The following is a 24,130-nucleotide window of genomic DNA, read 5'->3' on the forward strand; positions in this document are numbered from 1 at the left end:
CGAGAGGCCCCAGCACTGCGAGCGGCGCAAAATGGCCCCCGACCCCCCGCCGGCCCCTCCGCCGCTGCCCCCGGCTGCGCCGCGCGTGCGCCAGAGTGGGGTGGACGGCAGGGGGAGGGGGCGCGAACGCTCCCGCTGCACGTGACGGCGGCGGCTGCCTTAAAGGGCCAGGAGTCTGCTCCCGCGCGGCTGGCGGCAGCCCGGCCCGGCCTGCGGCTTCCTCTCCCCCTCCCCGCCCCGCCGTTCCCCCTGCTCCGCCCCGCCCCGCGCACCTGCTCGGCGCCCCGGCGCCACGCCTAGGGGGCGGCCGCGAGCCGCGCCGGGCGCTGTGGGCAGTGCCGGGCACCCGCCTCGTCCCCGCTGGCACCTGCGGCGGGCGGCCCCGCTCCGCGCCCGTAACCCGGAAGCGGTGCGGCTGCGAAGAGGGGAGAGCGCCGGGACATGGCCGCTGCCTGCTCCTGCCTGTACGCCGCAGCCGGCATGGCCCTGCCCGCAGCGACGCGCAGCTGAGCCTCGACCTTGCCTTCTCCTTGCTCTTGCTCGACGGACTCTTCTTCTCCTCCTGCCGCCGCTCGGACGCTGCTAGGGCCGGGCTGGGGGTGGTATCGCTTAGGGTGGCCCCTTGCTGCCGTGAGGGGGCCGTGGGGCCGGGCGTCTCGGGGCTGGGGCCGGTAGCGGGGTGGAGCCGGCCAGGCGCCGGGGGCCGCGTGTGGCGCCGGTGGGGGAAGGGCCCTTGCCTGCTGTGGGTGCATGATCCCTGCTGGGGGGCCGGCTCCGGCTGCGCTTAATTCTGCTGAGCCGTAGCATCTGGGACTTCATTTCATAAATGCATCCACGTACGAGCGATTTATCTTTGAGGGCATCTAGGGTGGTGGTCTAGGGCCGTGCGTTTACTGGGGCTGGGGGGATTTCAAGGGCTGGCCGTACTTGATTTGTATTTTGTGGGGCTGGGTGGGTTTTTCGTGGGCTTGGATTTTTTTTTATGAGCTCGTTGTCAGGCTCTGGAGAGCCGCGCTCCTTGTGCTGAACTGTGGTTCCTCTAAGGTTATCGTTGTTTGCATTTTGGGAGGGCGGCTGCTGGCCTTGCAGGAAGGTGCTCAGGTTGTGTTGGGGGAGGGCTCCGGGTCGGTTTGGTTTGACTTCCTTCCAGCGTAGGTTAGTTTTTCCCCGGTGTCTCTGATGCCAGAACAAGGCCCCAGAATGAACGGTTTCTCTCTGGGCGAGCTGTGCTGGCTGTTCTGCTGCCCGCCCTGCCCCAGCCGCATCGCTGCCAAGCTGGCCTTCCTGCCCCCGGAGCCCACCTACACCGTGCTGCAGCCCGAGCAGCAGCAGCAGGAGGCCGGGGCGGCAGCCGGGGCAGGGACCCCGACGGGCTCCGGCACCTGCAGCCTGCACTTGAGCGAGCGGGCGGACTGGCAGTACTCGCAGCGGGAGCTGGACGCTGTGGAGGTGTTCTTCTCCCGCACGGCCCGGGATAACCGGCTGGGCTGCATGTTCGTGCGCTGTGCCCCCACCGGCCGGTACACGCTGCTCTTCTCGCACGGCAATGCTGTGGACCTGGGCCAGATGTGCAGCTTCTATATCGGCCTTGGCTCCCGCATCAACTGCAACGTCTTCTCTTACGACTACTCTGGCTACGGGGTGAGCACCGGCAAGCCCTCTGAGAAAAACCTGTACGCAGACATTGATGCAGCCTGGCAGGCCCTCAGGACAAGGTAAATGGATGCTGGGGTATTTCTGTATCTCTGCGTAATCCTAGTAAGTCCCACGTCTGCCCAGTTAACCTGCTGAGAGGTGGAGAGGAAGAGTTTGGGGATGGTCTGTTTTGATAGCTGCACCAGATGTTCCATCAGCAGCTGCAATGAACTTTGCTGGATGGCTCCATTTTTTTTAAAGGATGCACCAAACCATCATCCTTGGGTTTCTAGATTTAGGGGTTTATTCCCCTGTATTACATGTTAGCTATTGCTTCACCGTTGAAGGTCTCCATCTTGAGCAGGAGATATTGCACAGGTTGCAGTTTGAGCTTGCTGGATCCATAAAACCTTTTGTTCAAGACTTGCCTGCCACTGGTTAGACTTGGAAGTAACCCAGGCAAGTCAGAGCTGTGACTGAAGTTGGCTAGTGCTGACCAAGAAACTGCTGGTCTTCTGAGATGCATTTGAGGTTTCATGCAAGCCTGTGCAACACAGACATCTTTCTCTTTTGGCAACCACACAGCTGTTAGTAAGTTGGGATGACGAAGTGTTGACAGGTGGAAGCGTGGGACAGGTGGAAGCATGGGGACAGGTGGCCATTCCACCAGGCTGAGATGCCAAAGTAGGTGGCATCCAGAGGGATGGAGTAGCAACAAGAAGACTTTCACAAGGTGGCCTGGCTTGTAGGAGCAGCAGTCCTCTGGTTTTTAGGAAATCTTGAGCAGAGCTGCTGCTGACTCCCTGCTACAACTGGTTGCCATTTTTGGGCCTCTCTTCTGTCCACATGAGCCTTGAGCTCCTTTTGCTGTTGCATAAATGGTGCTTCAAGTAGGACCTGCCCTGGAAGAGGGAGTTTTCAAAAGCTGAAATGGCTGCAGTAGGGCAGGAGGGAAGAATGGTGGTTGATTCCTGTGCTTCACTCTGGAGTTGTGCAGATGAACTTGGCTTACGTGAAATGAGCATTTAAGGTCTATCCTGGGGATACGTGTCAGCTTCAAAAATAGTGGCAGGAGTTGTTACTAATTTAGATAATTGGCTTTTCAAGGATCTGGGGATTGATCAGCCCTGGAGTCCAAAGGGCTTTTGAGATTGGTCTGCCCAAGTCAGGTTAAAAGCGTGGGGGTGAAAGGTACAGGGGGAGGTTCCCCTCTTGCAGCATGTGTGCTGGCTGTTTGGGGAGCAAACCAGATTCTGGGTTTGGCTTACAGGACTCTCAAAACAAAAGGGAATTTTGCTTCAGTATAAAATGACTTTGTGCAAAGAACTCATTTTGATGTGCTGTATGTAAAATCAATCACAGAATGCCACTATTATGCATGCAAATTAAATCAGGTTGAAGGGAGGAAAAAGTCTACAGCTAAGCCAAGCCTGCTTTGGCCTTCAGATGCTGTGTCTTCTGTTTCACTTCAGTTGACTTTGGTTTTTCTGTCTTTAAAACCTTCTGCTTTCAGGTTTGTCTTGACAGGCACTTAGTGTAAGGTCTGCAAAGGTCCAGTAACCAGGGGTTCCCTTCACTTAAGTCTTGAGAAGCCTGATCCAGTGCAGAGTGCCAACACATACCCAGCATGCTCGGAAAGGATTGGTCTCCTAATCAGAGTGTGACTGGAGGAAGTTTGTAGTTGTGTTTTGATGTCCTTTGTGTAAATTATGCAAGATGTAGGTTCTGCTCTCCTCCTCAAACTCAGAGATTGAAATTTGCCAACTGTTACTTGGCCATAGGTGTCATCTCAGTGCTACCTTGAGAGTAATGTGAAAGTGGTTGTCTTATTGTTAGATTCTCAGCAGCCAGAGGAATTAGTGGAGTATTTTAGGTGCCTGGTAAAGAAATTGGCTACTGCAAAATGTAAGCTTATTAAAAAGATATGAATCAATCCTCTTACAGATGACTGTCTTCATAACAGGTGGGAACTGCAACATTCTCTAAGCGGTAGTGTGAACTTAGAGGCTGATCATTTCCTATCCCTTTTTAACAGCTCCAAGTGGCTCACAATTAAGTGAAGTACTCTGCTGTAAAAACACAAATCTGCCTCTTGAGGTAAAATGCCATACTCTAGCATTTCTGCTGCAGCTCTTCATTGGTAGCTTCCAAAAGTTGGTCTGTGCTTTCATTCCAAGTGCCAGTTCCCAGCACTTGGGCTGTAGTCAAGTGGCATTGAACTGTAGCGCAAAGGTAAAAATGAAGCCTTAAAACAGGAGAGGTTCACTCCGCCACTGAAAGCATTTAGTCATCCCTGCTAACTTCTGTGGGAAGCTGCTGCTCTTCTGAAACCAGCATAAGGCCCACCTGGCAGCAGTGTGTTTTGAAAGTTGCCCTGAGTAAGGCAGGAATTAACCCATTAGCCTCACACTTGGACAAAGCAGGTGGCTGAAAGACTCTACAGCTGAGGGTGACCTGCCTGTGGTTGCAGACATGGCTGCAAATATTGACTGTATTTGGTTTTTTTTCAAGGTACTGAAATGAGGGTCTTGCTCTCACCATCCAGTTTAGGTACCAAACTTCACATAACAAATGATTGTAAGACTGCCTTGTAAGCAGTGGATGAAACCAAACATGATCCAGGGGTTTTGTCCAGTTTCATTGTCAGCCTGGCTTCGGAGAATCGGTGTCAACTAGCCTCTGGTTTTAGTCCTTGTGAAGAGCAACTTCTTTGCCTTAATTCCAGTGAAAGCATTCTGTGTCCTCATGTATAGAGTCTGCTCTTAAATGATAATGGTACTAATTATTCAGGTTGAATGCTGTCTTTCAGCCAGGGTGAAGACATTGACACAATTTTATTCCCCTGAAGCACATTTTAGATGCTCTTTCAGCCATCTAACTGTAGCATTGGTTGCTCTACTTTTTCAACATCAAGTATTAATTTGTATCTTTATTTCCACTTGATTAGCAGATTTCCATCTGGTATTTAAATGTTTCTCAAAAATAATCTTCTGTTTTGCTGCTTCAGATGACATTTTCTGTGAGTGTTTTATTTTAGGCAGGTTGATTGATTTCTGTTGTGTTCCAAAACTGGAATCAGCTTGAAGAGAAGCTGTGTTGGACTCTGTCTTCTCCAAGAGTCCATCTGGTTTTAAGTTGCTGGGTTTCATTCAGATGTGGTTAACTCTTATCCTAATACCTGGTAGACTTGGTATGACATCTGCACAGAATGATTCCATTGTCATCCTCCTCCCCCCTTTCCTGATTTCCACATGGGAAGGTTAAACTTTCTAACACTTTTATGTTAAGACAATGTACAGTGCTTAAAAACAGGATACACACCAAGGTCTGAATGCAGCACTTGAGCACAAACCCCTGACTGCTTTGTTGACTGCATGTTATGTATGTTAAAATTAACCTGTGAAATGCTTTAACATTTCAATTGAGTTAAGGGAAGGCATAGCTCCCCCACCCTGCTCCTGTAGTGCAGTATCAGAGAGGGGAAACTATTGGTCTGGCTTTTGGGTATTGAAAGGAGCTGAAGAAAATGGAGTTAGTAAATAGAATCATCCTAGAATGGGTTAGGTTGGAAGAGGCCTCAGAGATCAGCTCCTCCAACCTCCCCACCATGGGCAGGGACACCTCTCAACTAGACTCAGCTGCTCAAAGCCTCATCCAACCTGGCCTTCAACACCCCCCAGGCAGGAGGCAGCCACAGCCTCCCTGGGCAGCCTATTCCAGAGTCTCACCACCCATTTTATTTCTGGTGCTGATTATCATTCTCCTGTTAATGCTGAAGTTGGTAGGAAAGTATTAGTTTGCATTTGAGTAAAATTAGGGAACACACCTGATTGGGTTAGACTGGAGTGGTAACTAATCTGAGGTTGTGTCAGTTGAGTTTGTCTCCACTCAGCTTTGCTGAGGTGGTTACTGCTTCCTGGGTGAAGAGCAGCTTCAAGGGCTTCTGCCTTCATTTATCTAAATGCTTGATTTCTACTTTGATTCCCTTTGCAGCAGAGTCTTCTTTCACTAGCACTATTTCTGTGCATGATCTAACCCAAGCACTGACCTTTCAGTGCTGGGTCGAAGGTTGGACTGGATGATCTCGGAGGTCTCTTCCAAGCAGATACATTCTGTGGTTCTTTAGATTGAATGCTTGAAGATACTGATATAAAAGTTACCAACTAAGCTGCTGGCATGGCCAAAGGCAGTGCTGGGCAGAGCCATGATGAATAGTCTTGGAGTAAAGGGTTCCTCTTTATAGATGCTGGGAGGTTTTTCTGTCCCTGGACCTCCATAGCATATTTCCCACTCCTAGGGGTTTTTATAATGTTGCTGTGATGCCTATGGAGGATGATTTAAGGAGGCTGTTCTCCAAAGCTTATCTTCTTCTACCTGCTCTAGTCAGTACTTCAGGAAGGGCTGTCTGCAGCTTTGCTCAGGAGCAGTGGTACAGAAGAGTCTCCTGTTTGTGCAGTGAGCAGAGATTACTGCAGATGAGGAGCGGGGCAGGCACAAATAGCAGCAGCTCTTGAAAAGAGGTGCTCTGATGTTCAAAGTGACTCCAAACGTTTGCTGAGCTTGGGTGTCTATTGCAGAGTTTAGTCACTGAAGCAGAAGTACTTCTGGTAAATGTTTCCTGACTTCTGTCAGAGCTGCAAGATCAAAGCCTGTTCTCAAGACAAAAAGTTTGACTCTCAAGAGTGTTTTGCAACGGGTGCTAGGTGGGCAGAAAAAGCAGCTCCCCAAGAGCCTTTGGCCAACAGTGCTTGTGATCCTGTGTGTAGTGTGTGTGTAGTCCTGACACTCAGCTGTCTGAGCTGGAGGTGTTGGCTTACACAACAAAAGGTTGTGTGGTTCTCAGCATTGTCAGAGGTCTGTAGGCAAACATGTTGAGCGTCCCACGTGCTGTAGTAACTAAGAGTTCCTGCCTGCTTTTCCCCTTCCCACAGAAGTGTGTCCCCTTTGAGACTGAGCTGATGCTCCTCACACAGTGGCTGTTTGACCTGAGCATGTTGCTGGCAGCACTTAGATTTGTTCAGTTTGCTCTTACCAGTGGAGCATGAGCTGGGCCATGGAAACCTCGGTGGGGTTTGCTCTGAAGCCAGGGTTGATCTGCAGTCCACTGCCAGCTCAAAGCCAGAAAATAAAAAAAATCCCTCCAGAATTCAACCTCTATCCTTTATTCTCTGCTGTTTGGGAGCATTTCCAAGTGCCAGGCTAAATTTACACCAGTTTGATACTTGGGAGCAGAAGTAAGAACAGCAAAGCAATTAGCAGAGCTGTCCAGGGCTGTGGATTCCTGTTGGTATAGGCAGTGAACATTTCCAAGTGTGGAAGGTAGTTACCTGCCAGCAGCTGGTTTTGTGAGGAGCACTGACACTTCTTGAGCAAGTGGGTGTTTGTATTTTCAGACTGAGTGAAGGAAAGAGGTTCTTGGTGTGTTTGCTGGGGTTTTTGGTCCTGTGGTGCTTCTTCATGTGGACATAGCCTAGTGCAAAGGCAGTGCCAAGCTTTCTGGAGCCTAACTTCTGTAACCTATGTCTGAATGTCACATTTTGTTATAATATGACTGATGGAGAGGGCAGTGTGATTATAGTAACCTCTAAATCCTGCCCCAAAACCCACTTGTGAGCAAAGTAGAGAGCAAGAAGTTCCTCAGTTGCACTCTCTGCCAATGTTGCCTTTAAAGTCCACAAATAACATAACACTAATAAATGAAATCAGCAAAGAATATAGCCCTTGGGTTTTATCCTTAAAGCTGGTAATAAATGTAATGAAGAACTAACACTCTTTGCTCTCCCTCCCAACCAGAAATCAATTGCAAGGCTGCTGTGGAAGCAGTTGGAATGAGTCATAGAATGAGCTGTGAGTGTGTTGTAACTAACACGCCTGTGCACACACAGGCTCGCTGCTACCAATTAGCCCCTTCCAAAAGGGCAGAGATCTCTCTCTCTCAGCTGGGGGATAGCTCCAGTTCCCACTGACCTGGAGAGAAATTGAAGGCACCTGCCTGTGTGCAGGAGCAAGGACTCCTTATGCTTCCTTTCATTTAGGAGAGCCAGGTCTTCGCAGGAATGCTGGTGCCTCTTTGTCGTCTCTTGAGGTTAGTTGGAGTATTCACTGACTGTTCATACTGATCTAAAACAAGCCCCAATTCTTAATTGTTTAAATACTCAGGTTTGTGTGGTGGACAAACCTCATGGTGGGTAGCTGGGATTGCTGGAGCCCAGTACTTGTGAACTGAAGAAGCAGTTTCAGTCACCCATTCATTGCTGCTGTATCTTGGCTGTCCTGCTTTCCAGTTTGGAGATGAGTGACTTACCCTGGTGGTGCATGCTCAGCCTGACACCTGATGATGAAGGTGAATTTCATTCCTGCTCTCAAACTGAGTGTTTTCTTGGTGTGGGGCTTTTTAAGGTGGCAGGTTTTGTGATTGTAAACTCAGGGAACTCTGGATGAACAGAGGAATAAAGGTGTCTTTAATAAAAGGCTAGCCATGGAGAATGGAAAGAGCAGTGCACAGTGTCACAGAATCAATAAGGTTGGAAAAGACCTCAGAGATCAAGTCCAACCTGTCCCCCAACACCTCGTGGCTAACTAAATCATGGCTTCAGGTGCCACATCCAATCCCCTCTTGAACACCTCCAGGGATGGGGACTCCACCACCTCCCTGGGCAGCACATTCCAATGGCTAACAGCTCTTTCTGTGAAGAACTTTCTCTTCACCTTGAGCCTAAACTTCCCCTGGCACAGCTTGAGACTGTGTCCTCTTGTTCTGGTGCTGCTTGCCTGGGAGAAGAGAGCAACCTCCACCTGGCTATAACCTCCCTTCAGGTAGTTGTAGGGAGCAAGAAGGTCTCCCCTGAGCCTCCTCTTCTCCAGGCTAAGCAGCCCCAGCTCCCTCAGCCTCTCCTCATAGGGCTTGTGCTTGAGACCTCTCCCCAGCCTCGTTGCCTTTCTCTGGACACAGTCTCAATGTCCTTCTTAAATTGAGGGGCCAGCTTAAGGCATTCTGTATTCCAGAGGCTAATTGGAGAAAAATGCATCTTTGGGGAGGGCTTGCACATTAAGAGTCACAGAAAGGTGCAGGTGTAGGCCAGCTGTGCAAGCACAGTGTTACACTGCTGTTGTCTGTAGCCACATCTTTGTTCATTAGGTTTGCAACCTCCATGTTAGCTTTGCAGAACAAAGCTTCTCCCTTTGAACGTGATGGTTGGATTTGCTGACTGTGAGACCTAACAATACAGAGACATAAAGCTGGCCTAAGCAGCAGGATCTGGCTCAGTGCCCCCCCCTCCACTTTCCCATCCTTGGTTTGTGGCTCCTGATGAACACAGGCACATCTCTGGGAAAATCCCTCCAACCATGACAGAAATCCTTAACATCTCAACTTCCTAAGAGGGGAATTCCAGGTGGGTTTGCAAATGAAGGATGATGCTGGTGTGGAAGATGAGATTTTTTTCAAGTTAATACACCAGCCTCACAGTCCAGAGGGAAAAACTTCAATCAGAGGTGATGCTGAAGTATTGCTTCAGGGGGTTATTTATGTGTATGGCAGAACTTATCATGGAATGATACAGTCTTGGTGCTTGAAATTCTGTCTGGGTACAGCTCTCAAGATAAAAAGTGCTTTTTCTGACTGTTAAATTGAAATCAGTTTTTGGTTTGGACAGCTGTGGGTATCTAAATCATCATCTGTGGTACTGTGCCTGGTTAAAAATCCTGCTTAAATAGAGAAGTGTTGCTTTAAGAACCTTGACTCCTCTGGGCCTTGTTTGTCAGCCAAGGCATGCTGCTGAAACAAGCTGCACGCATCAGTGTCTGGCAAACAAGCCTTCCATGGCATGCAGTGGCACCTGCTAGCTCAAATGGTTATTATTTTTCTTTCTTTCCACTGGACACTGCCAGATTTAACAGGTCTGACACACCTGGGAGCTTAGCTTTGTGACATGGCACAGTCAGTTCTTTGTGTGTGCAGCAAATACAGATGTGTGGAGCAGTGGGTGATGAGAGCCAGCGAGCCTGAGCATTCTGGGGCCAACGTCAGCATGCTTCTGGAGAAAGAAGCCTTTAAGTAGTGTGCCTGGAGGTGTTTCCCTTTCAATAAGGTTGTTTAGAAAGGGGTTGCTCAGAGCAGAGGATCACAGAATGGCTCAGGTCAGAAGGGATATCTCAGATCATCTGCTCTAACCTCCCCACGATGGCAGGGACACCTCTCAGCTAGACTTAGCTGCTCAAGGCCTCATCCAGCCTGACCTTGAACACCCCCCAGGGAGGAGGCAGCCGCAGCCTCCCTGGGCAGCCTGTTCCAGAGTCTCACCACCCTCCTACTGAAGAACTTCTTCCTCAGATCCAACCTAACTGTGCTTTCCCTTAGCTTCAAACCATTCCCCCTTGTCCTGTTCCTGGACACCCTCATGAAAAGTCCTTGATTCTGGACATTCTGCCTCTCTAATGACTTTTGGTTAGCTTTGCTTTGGATGTTCTCATAGTACATCCAAACTGGTGTTCAGTGTTGGCAAAGAAGCAAAACCTTTCTTTTGTTGGGTTTTTTCCCCTAATGTAGAGATAAACATGGCCAGAAATGGAGGAAGGGGATTCTGCCCCCCTGCTCTTCTGAGACCTCACCTGCAGTGCTGTGTCCAGCTATGGGGTCCCCAACACAGGAAGGACATGGACCTGATGGTGCAGGTCCTGAGGAGGCCACAATGATGATGGGGAGGCTGGAGCACCTCTGCTATGAGGACAGGCTGAGGGAGCTGGGATTGTTCAGCCTGGAGCAGAGAAGGCTCCAGGGAGCCCTTAGAGCAGTCTCTCAGGTTGCTCGGGGAGGTGGTTGAGGTCCCTTCCCTGGAGATACTCAAGGTGAGGCTCAAGAAGGCCCTGGGCAGCCTGATCTAGTTGGGGATGTCCCTGCTGACTGCAGGGGGGTTGCACTGGGTAACCTTTGGAGGTCCCTTCCAGTCTGGACCATTCTAAGATTGCAGTACCTGAAGGGATCCTACAGGAAGGCTGCAGAGGGACTGTTTGCAGTGACTGTGCAGTGAGGGGCAATGATTTGAAATGAGAGCAGAGGAGGTTCAGATTGGATGTGAGGAATAAGTTCTACACCAAAAAGGTGGTGGAGTACTGCAACAGGTTGGCCAGGGAGGCGGTTGGGGTTCCTGTACCTGGAGATATTCAAGATCAGGCTGGACAAGCCTCTGAGCAACTTGATCTGGTGGAGGATGTCCCTGCTGCCTGCAAGGGTGTTGACTGGATAACCTTTGGAGGCCCCTTCCAACCCCAACTGATTCTATGAATAAATGGCAAGCCTTAATAATATGCAAAGTAAAAGGCAACAGTCAGGTGAGGGGAGGCTTCTGTTCAACATTTTCCAGCCAAAGTGGTGCTATGGAACCACCTCTATGTCAGGGAGATGCTGGGTAGTTAACTGGCTCCCTGAAGCATCTTGTGTATAGAGATCTTAATCTTTGTCCTTAGACAAAGGTGTCTTAGCACCTGCTAATTCATTGAAGGTGGCCAAGGAAATGGTCATGTTTTGGAAGCAGGTTCTCCAGGGCACACCTGCAGAAGCCTTCTCCAGCATGCTGTGGGTTCTTGATGGCTCCATTGCTCACAGCAGTGTGTGTGTGCTTGGATGTGTTGGTTCAGGGCTTGTGTTTTGTGTCTGGTTTGTAATGAAATGGCTAATTCTGTGTAATACTTATTTTGGAGGTGTTCCTTGGACAGTTCTTACCTCCAGGCAGCTGATCAAGAGGAGTCAGCCTCCTCCTTTCCCTTAGACTGCAGTGTACCCCAGCTGGCACATGAAGCTGTATCACACATGTTCCTCCTGGTATTGCTCTGTTGTCACTCCTGTGAAAGCTTGCCCGTTTTTCTAGGAAGGGGTGGGGTTAATACTGCTCCAACAGAAAGTTCAAGTTTCAGCCTAGGTCTGAGCGTCTCCCCACGCTGGAGTAGAAGCACCAGAGGTGTGGGAGCATGTGAGGTGGTGCTGCAGCTACACTTCTGTTATTCTTACGCATACTAGTTTCTGAAGGAGTGACCTTTGCCTCAGACTGGTTAATGATTGCCCTGTGAGCTAGCACAGGCTGCAGGCTTCTCTTTCTGAGGCAGGAAGCACCCTTTCAGGAGGCGATGCAGGACTTCAGGCTGTGGCTTTAACCTTACACATCAGGCTTTGGCAGCTTGTTAACTCCAGTAGTTTCAGTGGTGTTCAGGCCTGACCAGTGTGCCTGTAAGATTTGACTTCTGCAGAATCTCTGCCAGCTTCCAAACTTGCCTCTCTCTGACCTCTGCCCTGTCCCCTCAACTCTTGCTCATTATTGGTGTAATGTGATGTTCACTTCTGGAGCCCCCTGTGCATAAACCCAGTACAGTTAGGTCTGTATCCTGGTCTTTAAATTTGTGCTACAGATCAATCTAATGGTGCAGACACTGCTGCCTGGGAAGGCACAAATACAGTGCTTTAACAAAACAAATGAAAGCTGACAGTTTGTGTTTGCATTCACAAGGGCAAAGATGCTGGAATGGACTTGAATTTAACTTGGATCTGAACTTGGGGTATGGAAGACAAGGCTGTCATAAATCCTCAGCGTTGTAGAAGGTGTCAGGGTTGAAAAGTCTCCTTGGTTTACTGGGTTGTTTCCTATGCTGAGGCTGAGCAAGCTGGTGCCAAGATAGAGCATCCTTCCAGATTGGGTACCCTTCTGTCAGAGCTCATCTGAGATGGTTTTGCATAGAGCATTGGGCAGACACTACTGAGAGAAATGAGGTCTGGCACCTTCCAATTAGTGCAGGAAATCACCCTTCCCATCCAAAACTCCACTCTAATAATGTTCACAGTGAAGAACATGAAGCCTAAGGATCTTGGCTGTTTGTTACCTGGATGTAGTTCTGACCTCATTCTGTTTTGGCAGCAGGAGACTCTGAGCCAAAGATCATTAGGGTTTGGGCATGCACAGTCATTTTCTACCTTCTTATTATGAAGTGAATGGTAACTTGGAATAAAGGAAGCAATGTTAACTTAAACTTAGCTGATTTTCTTACTGAGGTTTTTGAGGAGGAGAGGAGGAGCTCAGCTTAGCAGGCATAGTTTGGCATTTCTCACTCTCTTTCTTCCTTCCGCCGTTCCCCTTGCTTCTGGGCCATGGTTTAAGGTGAGCTCTGTTCCCCCCTGCTCTTCCCTGCAGAGCTGCTCAGGCTTCCTCTTGAAAGATGTCTTTAAATTCTCATGAAATACTTCTCTTTTGCCTCTTGTCTTGGAGGCTTTGTGGTGCTCCTAGGAGAAAGGGAAGCACTCTTAGCTTCACAGTATCACCAAGGTTGGAAGAGACCTCAAAGATCATAGAGTCCAACTGTCACCAGAGACCTCATGACTAGACCATGGCACCAAGTGCCATGTCCAATCCCCTCTTGAACACCTCCAGGGATGGGGACTCCACCACCTCCCTGGGCAGCACATTCCAATGGCTAACAACTCTCTCTGGGAAGAACTTTCTCCTCACCTCCAGCCTAAACTTCCCCTGGTGCAGCTTGAGACTGTGTCCTCTTGTTCTGGTGCTGGTTGCCTGGGAGAAGAGACCATCCCCTTCTTGGCTACAGCCACCCTTCAGGTAGTTGTAAAGAGCAATGAGGTCTCCCCTGAGCCTCCTCTTCTCCAGGCTAAGCAACCCCAGCTCCCTCAGCCTCTCCTCACAGGGCTGTGCTCAAGACCTCTCCCCAGCCTCGTTGCCCTTCTCTGGACACATTCAAGAGTCTCAATGTCCTTCCTAAACTGAGGGGCCCAGAACTGGACACAGGACTCAAGGTGTGGCCTAACCAATGCAGAGTACAGGGGCACAATGACTTCCCTGCTCCTGCTGGCCACACTATTCCTAGTGCAGGCCAGGATGCCTGTGAAATGTGAGTGTGTGCAGGGCCTGACATGAAAAATGGGGGAGGGGAGACAGCAGCAGTAGCAAAAGGTTACTCTCCAAGCTGGCATTTGGCCACACTGTAGACGCTGCTACACCTACTCTGTGATCTGTTGTAGCAGAAATAGAAACTCCAGCAGTCCAAGGTCCTCTGTGCTGGGCTGTTGGGAGGCAGTTAAGTGCTGGTGTGGCACAGACTGGCATTGCTGACATTTTTTCCTGCATAACCAGTTGTTGTCTGGTGATAATGCAGTCAAGTAGGGAGCCTGTCTGCTTTACAAGGGCTGATCCCAGAGAGAGGCTGAGTAACACCAGGAAGCAGCTGCCCTTTTCCCTTTGATGGTTTTTTTTTCCCCCTTCATTTTCTGAGATGCTTCTCCAGGTCAGTTTCTACCTTTAGCATCAGCTGAAATAATGCACTTAAGTGATTGCATTAACAGTTGTCCTTGATCCACTGCTAGGTATTTCTGCTTCTTGTGGAGCAGCTAACTGTTAATGGGTAAGAGAGGCCTTTTTTTGAGGGGGGGAAAAAGGTTGCCTAGCAGGAAATCTTTCACCAAAGACTGCTAAAGCAGTTGGACCTGTTGGCTGGATGTGTTGGGAGAAAACAAAGCATGCAAGCATGTTGCTGGACTCTCATTAAAACCTCTTGATTTGCACAGTCTGAGCAAAATGTCTTTTACTCCAGAGGAGCTTGGATGATCCCAGATAAGACAGCTGGATAAGCTGAACAAGGAGATATGACCTGGTTTCAGGGCTGAATTTCTGTTGTTTGGGTTAGGAAGGCCATGAGAAGGTAGTTAGTCCTTCCCTTAGTGTGCAGCAGCACTGTTCCCTTTCCTGAGGTGAAAACTGGCTGCTTCAGAATGCACTTCATGGCCCTGCCTGGGAGGAGGTGCAGGTGTCTGTTTCTGTAGTGAATGCCTCTTTTGTGCTGTCTTTGTCTCTACAACTCCCTGAAGGGAGGTTGTAGCCAGGTGGGGGTTGGTCTCTTCTCCCAGGCAACCAGCACCAGAACAAGAGGACACAGTCTCAAGCTGTGCCAGGGGAAGTTTAGGCTGGAGGTGAGGAGAAAGTTCTTCCCAGAGAGAGTCATTGGTCATTGGAATGTGCTGCCTGGGGAGGTGGTGGAATCACCATCCCTGGAGGTGTTCAAGAGGGGACTGGACGTGGCACTTGGTGCCATGGTCTGGTCATGAGGTCTGTGGTGACAGGTTGGACTCGATGATCCTCGAGGCCTCTTCCAACCTTAGCCATACTGTGATACTGTCTTTGCAAGTTCCTGGAGAGCACAAGGCAGGTTTCAAGAGCACTTCAACTGAGCAGGAACTTTGTGCAGGAGGAACTCTCTGCAAAGTTTTGTTGTTCACAGTTCTAAGTACTATTCACTGGGAGAAGGGAGGAGGGGTTTAGCCACTTGGTTTGTAATGATGAAGGCTGTGGCTTGGAAATTTGATTTTCTTTTAAGCTCTGAACTAGTTGTCTGTGCTCTGCTGGTTTGGAACATCTGGTGCTGTTAATCCTGGTGATTGCTATATGGTTTGTTTTTAATCATCTCAGCTTTACATTGACTGCTGCTAAGGCTTGAACATTCATTGTGCTGCAAGTTCATTAAAGGAACGTGTGTGAGAGGGAGATGGAGTCTAAAACTGTGCAGGTTTAAAGGTTGGCTTGGTGATGCATTGGTTCTGTGGAGCAGCAGATCTTTAATCCTGATAGAGTCAAGACAGCCCATCACTGAGTGAGAAGAATGGAAGAACTTGTGGTTGCTCAGGGAGAAAGGGGGTTAAAAGCCAGAGTGCCAGGATAAAAATGGCCAGAAAGGAAGCACTGAGGTTTCCTTCTTTCTGAAAAGGTGCTGGAAGAATCTTTTCTAGCAATGGATTGCTTTCATGGAGTGACTGTCTTCTCCCAGGAATCATTCTTGGTATTTGTTAGTGTGTTTAACAAGTCTAGCTGAGGATGGAGACCTGAGAGAAGGCGGGAGAGACCCATGAGGAGAGTGGGGTTTCTGAGGCTGTGCATCTGCCACTTCTTTGTGAGCGGATGCTGAGGGTTGAGACTGATAAAGCTCAGTGCTGGGAGCAATTACCAAATTGGTTTGTGTTTCCCCCACTTCTCTGGGGCTGGGGGAATGTAGAGGTAAGGGTGGTGCCACTGCTCATCTGTGGCTCACCAGACGTGTCAGTGCAGTGCTGTTGAGGTTTGTAAATCAAAAGCAGAATGCTGCCTTCCTTCTGCAGCTCTGTGGGAATGGGTATAGAGAGATGCTTTGAGAGAACAGAGGGCTGTCCAAGCAGGGTCTGCAGTTTCCTGCATAACAGACCAGGACACTTCTTCACTTGGCTTCTGCACAGAGCCCTGCAGTGTGTGAGCTGTTGTATACCTGTGGAAGAAGCCCAGTCTTGTTTAGGAGCTGTTCTTCCACAGTGCTTGAGCACTCTATTAGCTGAAGGGAGGTTGTAGCCAGGTGGGGGTTGGTCTCTTCTCCCAGGCAACCAGCACCAGAACAAGAGGACACAGTCTCAAGTTGCACCAGGGAAACACATCACAAAGTCACATTAGTGTTTGATGTGAGGAGGAGTCAGAATGAGAGTGGTGTAATAAACAGATACTGTAATAAACAGATGGGAGTGCTGCAACTGTAGAATAGAATTAACCAGGTTGGAAAAGTCCTTTGAGATCATTGAGTCCAACCTCTCACCCAACACCATCTAATCAACTAAACCATGGCACCAAGTGCCTCATCCAGTCTCTTCCTAAACACCTCCAGTGATGGTGACTCCACCACCTCCCTGGGCAGCACACTCCACTGGCCAAGCTCTCTTTCTGTGAAGAACTTCTCCCTGCCATCCAGCCAAGTGTAGTGCTGCTGGACAAAAGAGCTGTGAAAGCTGGGGGAGAGCAGCAGGATTGCTTCCTCCAGGCTTGTAAACCTTCAGTCTCCCAGTGCTGAGCCAGGGGTGGTGGGCAGGGTTATGTGATGAGCCTGGGGGTTAAGCCAAGATGCTTTGGCTGACTGTGACTTTTCAGCCTCAGGAATAAGGCAAGGCTCTGGTTTGGGAGTGACTGAAGTGAGAACCAGCCATGAAAGCACAGAACTTGTGGGACTGCAGAACCAGTGCTAATATTTGCACTTGGGGTTTTGGAGTTTCCTAGGGAATCAGAGGAGGCTTCTCAAGCACAGTTTCTGTGTTAGCTGACCCTTGTTTTCCCTGTGGTCTCTATCTGAAGATATTGTCTGTGGGGTCATGGACATCATCAGATCTTGTTCTTCACAAACCCCCTCACAGGATTACACTTGCAGGGAGCAGTTTCTTTCACTTGGGTGCAGGATATCCCCAGTGAAAGGGCAGATTTTTGCAGCAGCAAGAGGAGTGTCAGATTTCTCATGTCATGTTGTTACCTGCTGTGAGGAGCACACTCCTCTGTCAGCACTCAGATGTGTTATGAAACACAGAGTGATACCTGCAGCTGAAATAAAAATGCCACACCAGGGTGCAGAGGGTACAGCAAAGGGCTGCAAAGGTGATTAGGGGGCTAGAACATCTCTCATGAAGCAAGGCTGAGAGGCTTGGGGCTTTGTAGCCTGGAGAAGACTGAGGAGGGATCTTCTCAGTGCTGATCAGTGCCTCAAGCCTGGATGTCAGGAGGATGGGACCAGTCTTTTATCAGTGGTGCTCACCAACAGGACAAGAGCTGTTGGGCACAAACTTGAACTTAGGAGGTTCCATCTAAACATGAGGAGGAACTTCTTTACATCGGGGTGGTGCAGCACTGCAGCGGGCTGCCCAAATAGGTGATGGAGTCTCCGTCTCTGAAGTCATTAGAGCCCACTTGGATGCTGTCCTGTGCAATGTGCACTGGTGGGGGTTGGACTAGATGATCTGCAGAGGTCTCTTCCAACCCCTGTCACTCTGTGATAGAGATTAGATGGGAGCTGAAGGTGAATTCCTCACTCCAGAGATGCTGTAGACTGAGCTGCTCTGTGGAAGGAACAGGATTTCCCCTGCTGTCCCAGGCTGGTCAAATGCACCTCAGAGCCTGACTGGATTTTGCACACTGGTTCCAGTAAAGAGTGTAGCATGGAGTGTAGCTGACTGAGCCTTGGTACATTATTGATCCTGTGGTCATAGAAGGTACTTCCCAGTGGCCAGTGAAGGCTTCCTGTCTTTGATTAATAAAGCTTAAGACTCTCTATTCTGTGTTTATTTGCTACAGAGCATCTTAATTAAATGCAAAATCTGTTGGTAAAGCTAACTCCAGGGTGCTGCTCTTAAAAGAGCTGCAGTGAGTGAAGCATTTTGGTGTGCTGCCTGCCAGTTATAGCTTGGGACTGAGTGATGCAAAGCAAGCCTTCTCCAAGAAAGCACTTTGGGAGAAGCAAGAGACCATAAAGAGTAGAGAGTGTGGCTGCAGCTTTGATCCATCAGCTTGTGACACAGGGCTGGCTCCAGACCTCTGGGCATTTCTGTGGTTGCTAAAGCAAAGCAAGCTGGGGGTGTGTGGGAATTGCCCTGAATGTATCCATGTGTTTAACTCCTCTTTCTGCTGTCACTAGCTGCTTGTCTTTCCATTCACAGTGGGGTTGGGTTGTATTTCCTCCTGTGATGAGGGACATGAGGTCCCAGCATTTAGGGGGACTTCATCTAGGAAAGTGCTCCCTCACAATCCCTCTGATTGTGTGAGTGCACACTGTTACCTTTTGCCATAAGGGGTTGGTCTCTTCTCCCAGGCAATCAGCACCAGAACAAGAGGACACAGTCTCAAGCTGCACCAGGGGAAGTTTAGGCTCAAGGTGAGGAGAAAGTTCTTCACCAAGCAAGTCACTAGCCATTGGAATGTGCTGCCCAGGGAGGTGGTGGAGTCACTGTCCCTGGAGGTGTTCAAGAGGAGATTGGACGTGGCACTTGGTGCCATGGTTTAGTCATGAGGTCTGTGGTGACAGGTTGGACTTGATGATCTTTGAGGTCTCTTCCAACCTTAGTGATACTGTGATAAAGGAGTGGAAGGTGAAAGGTAAGAGTGCAACCAGAAGGCTCTGCCACATCGGTGCTCAGTTGCTTTGGATGTCCTACAAGAGCCTGGTTTTACTTGTCAGTGGCCTTCTTGCTGACTTTCCCATGACAGCAAGGGATGATGGTAGGGGCAGAGTTGTTCTGTTCTCTTCTGTCAGTGTGCCTAGGGCAGGAGTTCCTGCTTCAGTTTCAACAGGCACTTAATGAAAACTCCTTCCCTGCTCTCTAGGGAAGCCCAAAGCACAGCACACCCTCAGTCAGGCACCAACAGCCCTTCCCAATCTGTTTGCTGTTTACTCTTACAACTGCTAGTTCCTGTGGTACACAAATTAGTATCCTAATGTAAACCAAACACCACAGTCCAGTGTTCTGTGGTGGGGAAGTCTTGTTATACATACAGCTGAGTTCAGCTGGTCAAGAGAAAATGAAGGAGGTTTTACTTTGTAGCTCGTGTGTGTGTGGGGGGGAAATTGCTCTACAAGCACAGACTGCATCTCTTCTGTCCCTTCTCTCTCTTGTATCACAGCATTTCACTGCTGGTCAGCTGGCTTGGGAGAGATTTCTTCCAGAATATGAGCTTGCAGAAGTCTTCTCCTGGCTGAGCATGAATACTGTCCGAGTTCTTTATGCTCTTAAGTTTCACTTCTCTTTTGATTCTTTATTTAGAATTTTAGAGTAAACCTTTATTTAGAATAAACCAAACCAGATTGGAAGAGACCTTCAAGATCATCACCTCCAACCCATCAACCAATCCAGCCCACCTAAACAACTAACCCATGGCACCAAGCACCCCATCAAGTCTCCTCCCAAACACCTCCAATGATGTTGACTCCACCACCTCCCCGGGCAGCCCATTCCAATGGGCAATCACTCTTTCTGTATAGAACTTCTTCCTGACATCCAACCTGAACCTCCCCTGGCGCAGCCTGAGACTGTGTCCTCTTGTTCTGGTACTGGCTGCCTGGGAGAAGAGACCAACCCCCACCTGTCTACAACCTCCCTTCAGGTAGTTGTAGAGAGTGATAAGGTCACCCCTGAGTCTCCTCTTCTCCAGGCTAAGCAACCCCAGCTCCCTCAGTCTCTCCTCACAGGGCTGTGTTCCAAACCCCTCACCAACTTTGTTGCCCTTCTCTGGACACCTTGCAGCAAGTCAACCTCCTTCCTAAACTGAGAGGCCCAGAACTGGACACAGAACTCAAGGTGCAGCCTAACCAGTGCAGTGTACAGGGGCAGAATGACCTCCCTGCTCCTGCTGGCCACACTGCTCCTGATGCAGGCCAGGATGCCATTGGCCCTCTTGGCTGCCTGGGCACACTGCAGGCTCATGTTCAGCCTACCATCAACCAGCACCCCCAGGTCCCTCTCTGCCTGGGTGCTCTCCAGCCACTCTGACTCCAGCCTGTAGCTCTGCATGGGGTTGTTGTGGCCAATGTGCAGCACCTGGCACTTGGATGTGTTCAATCTCCTGCTGTTGGACTCTGCCCATCTGCCCAGCCTGTCGAGGTCCCTGTGCAGAGCCTCTCTACCCTCCAGCAGATCAACTCCTGCCCCCAGCTTGGTGTTGGTGTTTCTGAGAAACACTTGAAAAAATCAGAATGGGTAGATCCAGTCTGATTGTGGCTGTCAAATGATCTCTGCTGTAAGATCATGAATAGCACTTAGAGCCTGGTCTGTGAGTAACAGCAGGCAGACTGCAGGCTGGAGCTGCTGCCTGCTGCAGTGTGTGGCTGTGGCACAGCTGGGCTGGCAGTGACTGCTCAGAATGGGTGGTGCAGGTCAGGCACATGAAGTGCTGCTGTGGTCTGGCATGAAGTCCTCTGCCAAAAGGACATTGAAGGAGGAGAAAGAACTCTTCTAATGGTGAAGCTGGGGGGAAGGAAGGAGGGGAATGGATTTGCTGTTGAGGAGTGCTTGGTTTTCCTCGGAGTCCTGAGCAGATTTGCTTTAGGAAAGATGTTTCCCACTTGGAAAGATGGCAGCTTTGGGAGCCTGTGTTCAAGGCAGATGAGCACAAGGTAGTTGGTGTCTGGAAAAGGAGCAGTGTTTGAGAGCAACTGCTATTACTTGAGGTTTATCCCCAAAGCCACTTGGTTTAAATGAGCACAGTTCAGTTGATTTCAAAGGTGATGGCATTGCAGTCTGACCACAGAATGCCAGGCAGTGGCCTGCCTCTGCCTGCCCTGGCTGTTCAGGGCAAACTCCAGAGGGCTTCACTCCTCAGCAGTGTGCAGGTCACTTGCTGCTGGCACGGCTGCTGGAGCTCACCAGGGATACTTGATACTGATAGCCTTGCTAGGCTGTGGTTGAACTTTCAGCACAGCTGTCAGTACTTTGTAACAGAGCAGCGACTGTCGCAAGGCAGCGATCAAGGAGGAGTTGTAGTGATTCATGCTTGGGTGTAATTAAGTTACTGCAGTGCAAATGATCACCCTTACAAGTGCCCTGGAGCTGCTTCCACTCAATCCACGTGTATGAAAAGAGGAGCTGGCCTAGGAGGAGAGGCTGAGGGAGCTGGGGTTGCTTAGCCTGGAGAAGAGGAGGCTCAGGGGAGACCTTATTGCTGTCTACAACTACCTGAAGGGAGGTTGGAGCCAGGTGGGGGTTGGTCTCTTCTCCCAGGCAACCAGCACCAGAGCAAGAGGACACAGTCTCAAGCTGTGCCAGGGGAGGTTTAGGCTGGATATTAGGAAGAAGTTCTTCACAGAAAGAAGACACAGCCATTGGGATGTGCTGCCTGGGGAGGTGGTGGAGTCACCATCACTGGAGGTGTTTAGGAAGAGACTGGATGGGGTGCTTGGTGCCATGGTTTAATTGATTAGATGGTGTTGGGTGATAGGTTGGACTGGATGATCTCTGAGGTCTTTTCCAACCTGGTTAATTCTATTCTATTCTATTCTATCACTGGTTAGTGCTACAGCCACACAGTCCAGCAAGCCTGTAGTAGTGTGATATTTGCAAATGCTGAACTTCCAGAGCAGCCTTTGAGAGGGCATCTTCAAGTCATGGGTTCATTCTTTAACTCCAGTATTAGTTTGCCTGTGCTGATTCGCACTGAGGTTTCCCCATGGCATAAGCAAATGTCTGTCTGGTGTGGCAGCAAAATAGTAGTGATGCAAAACTCTGAGCCTCCTCTTCTGCAGGCTAAGCAACCCCAGCTCCCTCAGCCTCTCCTCCCAGGGCTGTGCTCCAAACCCCTCCCCAGCTTTGTTGCCCTTCTCTGGACACCTTCCAGCAACTCAACATCTTTCCTAAACTGAAGGGGCCAGAACTGGACACAGGACTCAAGGTGTGGCCTGAGCAGTGCCGAGTACAGAGGCAGAATGACCTCCCTGCTCCTGCTGGCCACACTGTTCCTGATACAGGCCAGGATGCCATCGGCCTTCTTGGCCACCTGGGCACACTTTCTCTGGAAGCCACTGAAATGATTTTGAGCATGCCCACTTGTGGAATTACTTCTCTGTTGCAGTGATAGTGTGCTGGGATGTATGCAGACCCCAAGGAGTCTCTGTTGCAGCGTTGTGAGCCAGAATGCCACGCAGTGGTTCTTGCTGCAACGCAAATGTGAAGTCCAGGTCTGCTGTACCTGCACTCGAATCACAGAGGACTTGCAGACTTGCACAGGAAGGAAGAGGGGGAAGAAGATGATGACCTGGCATCACTTAAAGAATCAGTGTCAGTCTGTTCTGCTCAGTAAAACAGTGCAGAATGTTAGACCTATGTTTGCATGAATTCAGGGAAGCTGGAGCGAGGAGCTGGCACAGGCACTCTTGCTGCGTGCCAGGGCTCCCTGTGCATCTTGAAGGAATTCTCATTTTTCTCATTTGACAGTTGCTGTTGTGGTTAACACCAAAAAAAATCCTAAACCCTAAGGCCTTGCTCTCGACTTACTGTTGGCTTTCAGGCTGGAAATGTGCTGTAGCTTCTGTGGCCTTCTGGCTGCCGTGCTGGAGCGGTGCTGAAGCACCACCTGAAGCGCAGTGTTTTGCCATCAGACTGTAAATTGCCTGCAGTAACACTCCTTGACAGAGCTGCTTGTGTCGACTCTTGTTCAAGGCATACAATCTGCATGTAGGATTTTTACTTACTTGAGGCTTTTGGGGTTTCCTTTCTACCCCACCCCCCCAAGTGGATTTTTCTGTTCATGCCAGATGGAATGGCCACTTGTTTGTGAAAAGGCAGATGCCTGTCTGATGGAAATGGCTAATGATGCTATGGAAAAGCCCCTCTGTGTTTCTCAACAAGCAGTGTCAATTTCTCTGGATTATGAGGTTAAGAGACAATGCATTTTGAAAAGGGAATGGATAGCTGGTTTTGACAAATGGGGTTGTATGGGCAGGAAGAAGTAACCTCAAAGATCTTCTGAAGAAGCCCTCTGAAGATCTTGCCACTAAGCACATGTACACTCCAGTGAGAATACTGTAGGAGTCAGTGTGTCCTCCAAAGGTGGCAGCAGTTCAAGAGCAGCTCCTGACAGCACTATGAAGTGGAGTTTGTGCAGTCAGAAGCTCTGCCTAGGTGTTTGCTGTGACTGGTGGGAAAACCAGCTTGCTGCAGGTGCTGCATCCCTGCTGGTCAACAGCCTTTCTAGTTCAGGCATGGGATGCTGGGACAGCAAACCCCAGAAACCTTCAAAACTGAAGATGTGAGAGGTGTGGTTAACTTCACTGTTCCAGTAAGCCTGGCCCCATAATATGTGTTCAGCACTGTGGGGGCTTGGCACGGATGCTGTGGCTGTGAGGGCTTCAGCTGTGTGACACCTCTGTAGTCCCTGAAGCAGCATTCCACTGAGTGAGGGAAGAGTAAAAATAGCAGTGGTAAACTTTCCATCTCTGTCACTCAAAGCTGCAGCCCTGAGGGGGAGGGAATCAGTGCCTTACACTCATAGTGAAAGATGCTCTATGGTGATACATGCTCCGTACATAGTGCTGCCAGCCAGGAAGCATTAGGTGCTGTGCAGAGACAGTTAATGCCATCATCTGTGTGCTCTGAGCAAGCAGAGGAGGGGCATGGCCTAGCCCATCACCATTCAGCTAAGCAGACCCAACTAGAAGTCACTGTGTCCCACCCTCCTCTGCTGTGCTCAGTCAGCAGTGTTCCCCATCTCCTCTGTCCCCCTCACCTGCTGCTGGGACTGAGGCCTTGTGTTACTCAGGCAGAAGCAGCAGCCTGCAGTGTGGATTCTTAATAGCCAGCTTCTGAGTGCATGGCTCATGCTGTGAGGAGGGCAGAACTGCTGGTAAACCCAGGTTGTATAAATTGAGGCAGTAGCATGAGGAGTGGAAAAATCCTGTTAGTGGTAAGTGTGGAATGTGGTGGTGCCTCAGCTAGAGGTGGCCTGGGCTGGGAAGCTGTGAGTGCAGAGAGCTGTGCTGCTTGAGAAGGTAGCTGGGTTTCTTTCTGCACACATGAGGAATGTAATCCCTACCTAATCCACATGATCTGCTCCTGGGTTATGGAGAGCAGACTAGGCTGGAGAACTTTGCCACCTGGTTAACTGTTAGTGGGTAAGAGAAGCAGGAGTGCTTGCATCATTTTAAAGGGCAAGAGCTCTGCACTCCTGAGTGCTGCTTGACCCTG

At 49.8% G+C, this 24,130-nt stretch overlaps 1 protein-coding gene across 1 annotated transcript in view; it reads left to right on the plus strand.

Annotated features, from left to right (window-relative positions):
• The first annotated feature begins 540 nt into the window (after positions 1 to 540).
• Positions 541 to 24,130, plus strand: part of ABHD17C (abhydrolase domain containing 17C, depalmitoylase) — a 32,124-nt gene continuing 8,534 nt past the window's right edge. Inside the window, exon 1 of the mRNA XM_068143446.1 lies at positions 541 to 1,715. Within this exon, the coding sequence (XP_067999547.1) occupies positions 1,180 to 1,715 (536 nt within the window). The 5' untranslated portion in view covers positions 541 to 1,179. The remainder of the gene's footprint in view (positions 1,716 to 24,130) is intronic.

This window comes from Melanerpes formicivorus, unplaced genomic scaffold (genome assembly GCF_026170545.1).
Source record: "Melanerpes formicivorus ecotype bairdi unplaced genomic scaffold, bMelFor1.0.p_v2 SCAF_10, whole genome shotgun sequence".
In the NCBI taxonomy this organism is placed as follows: Eukaryota; Metazoa; Chordata; class Aves; order Piciformes; family Picidae; genus Melanerpes; species Melanerpes formicivorus.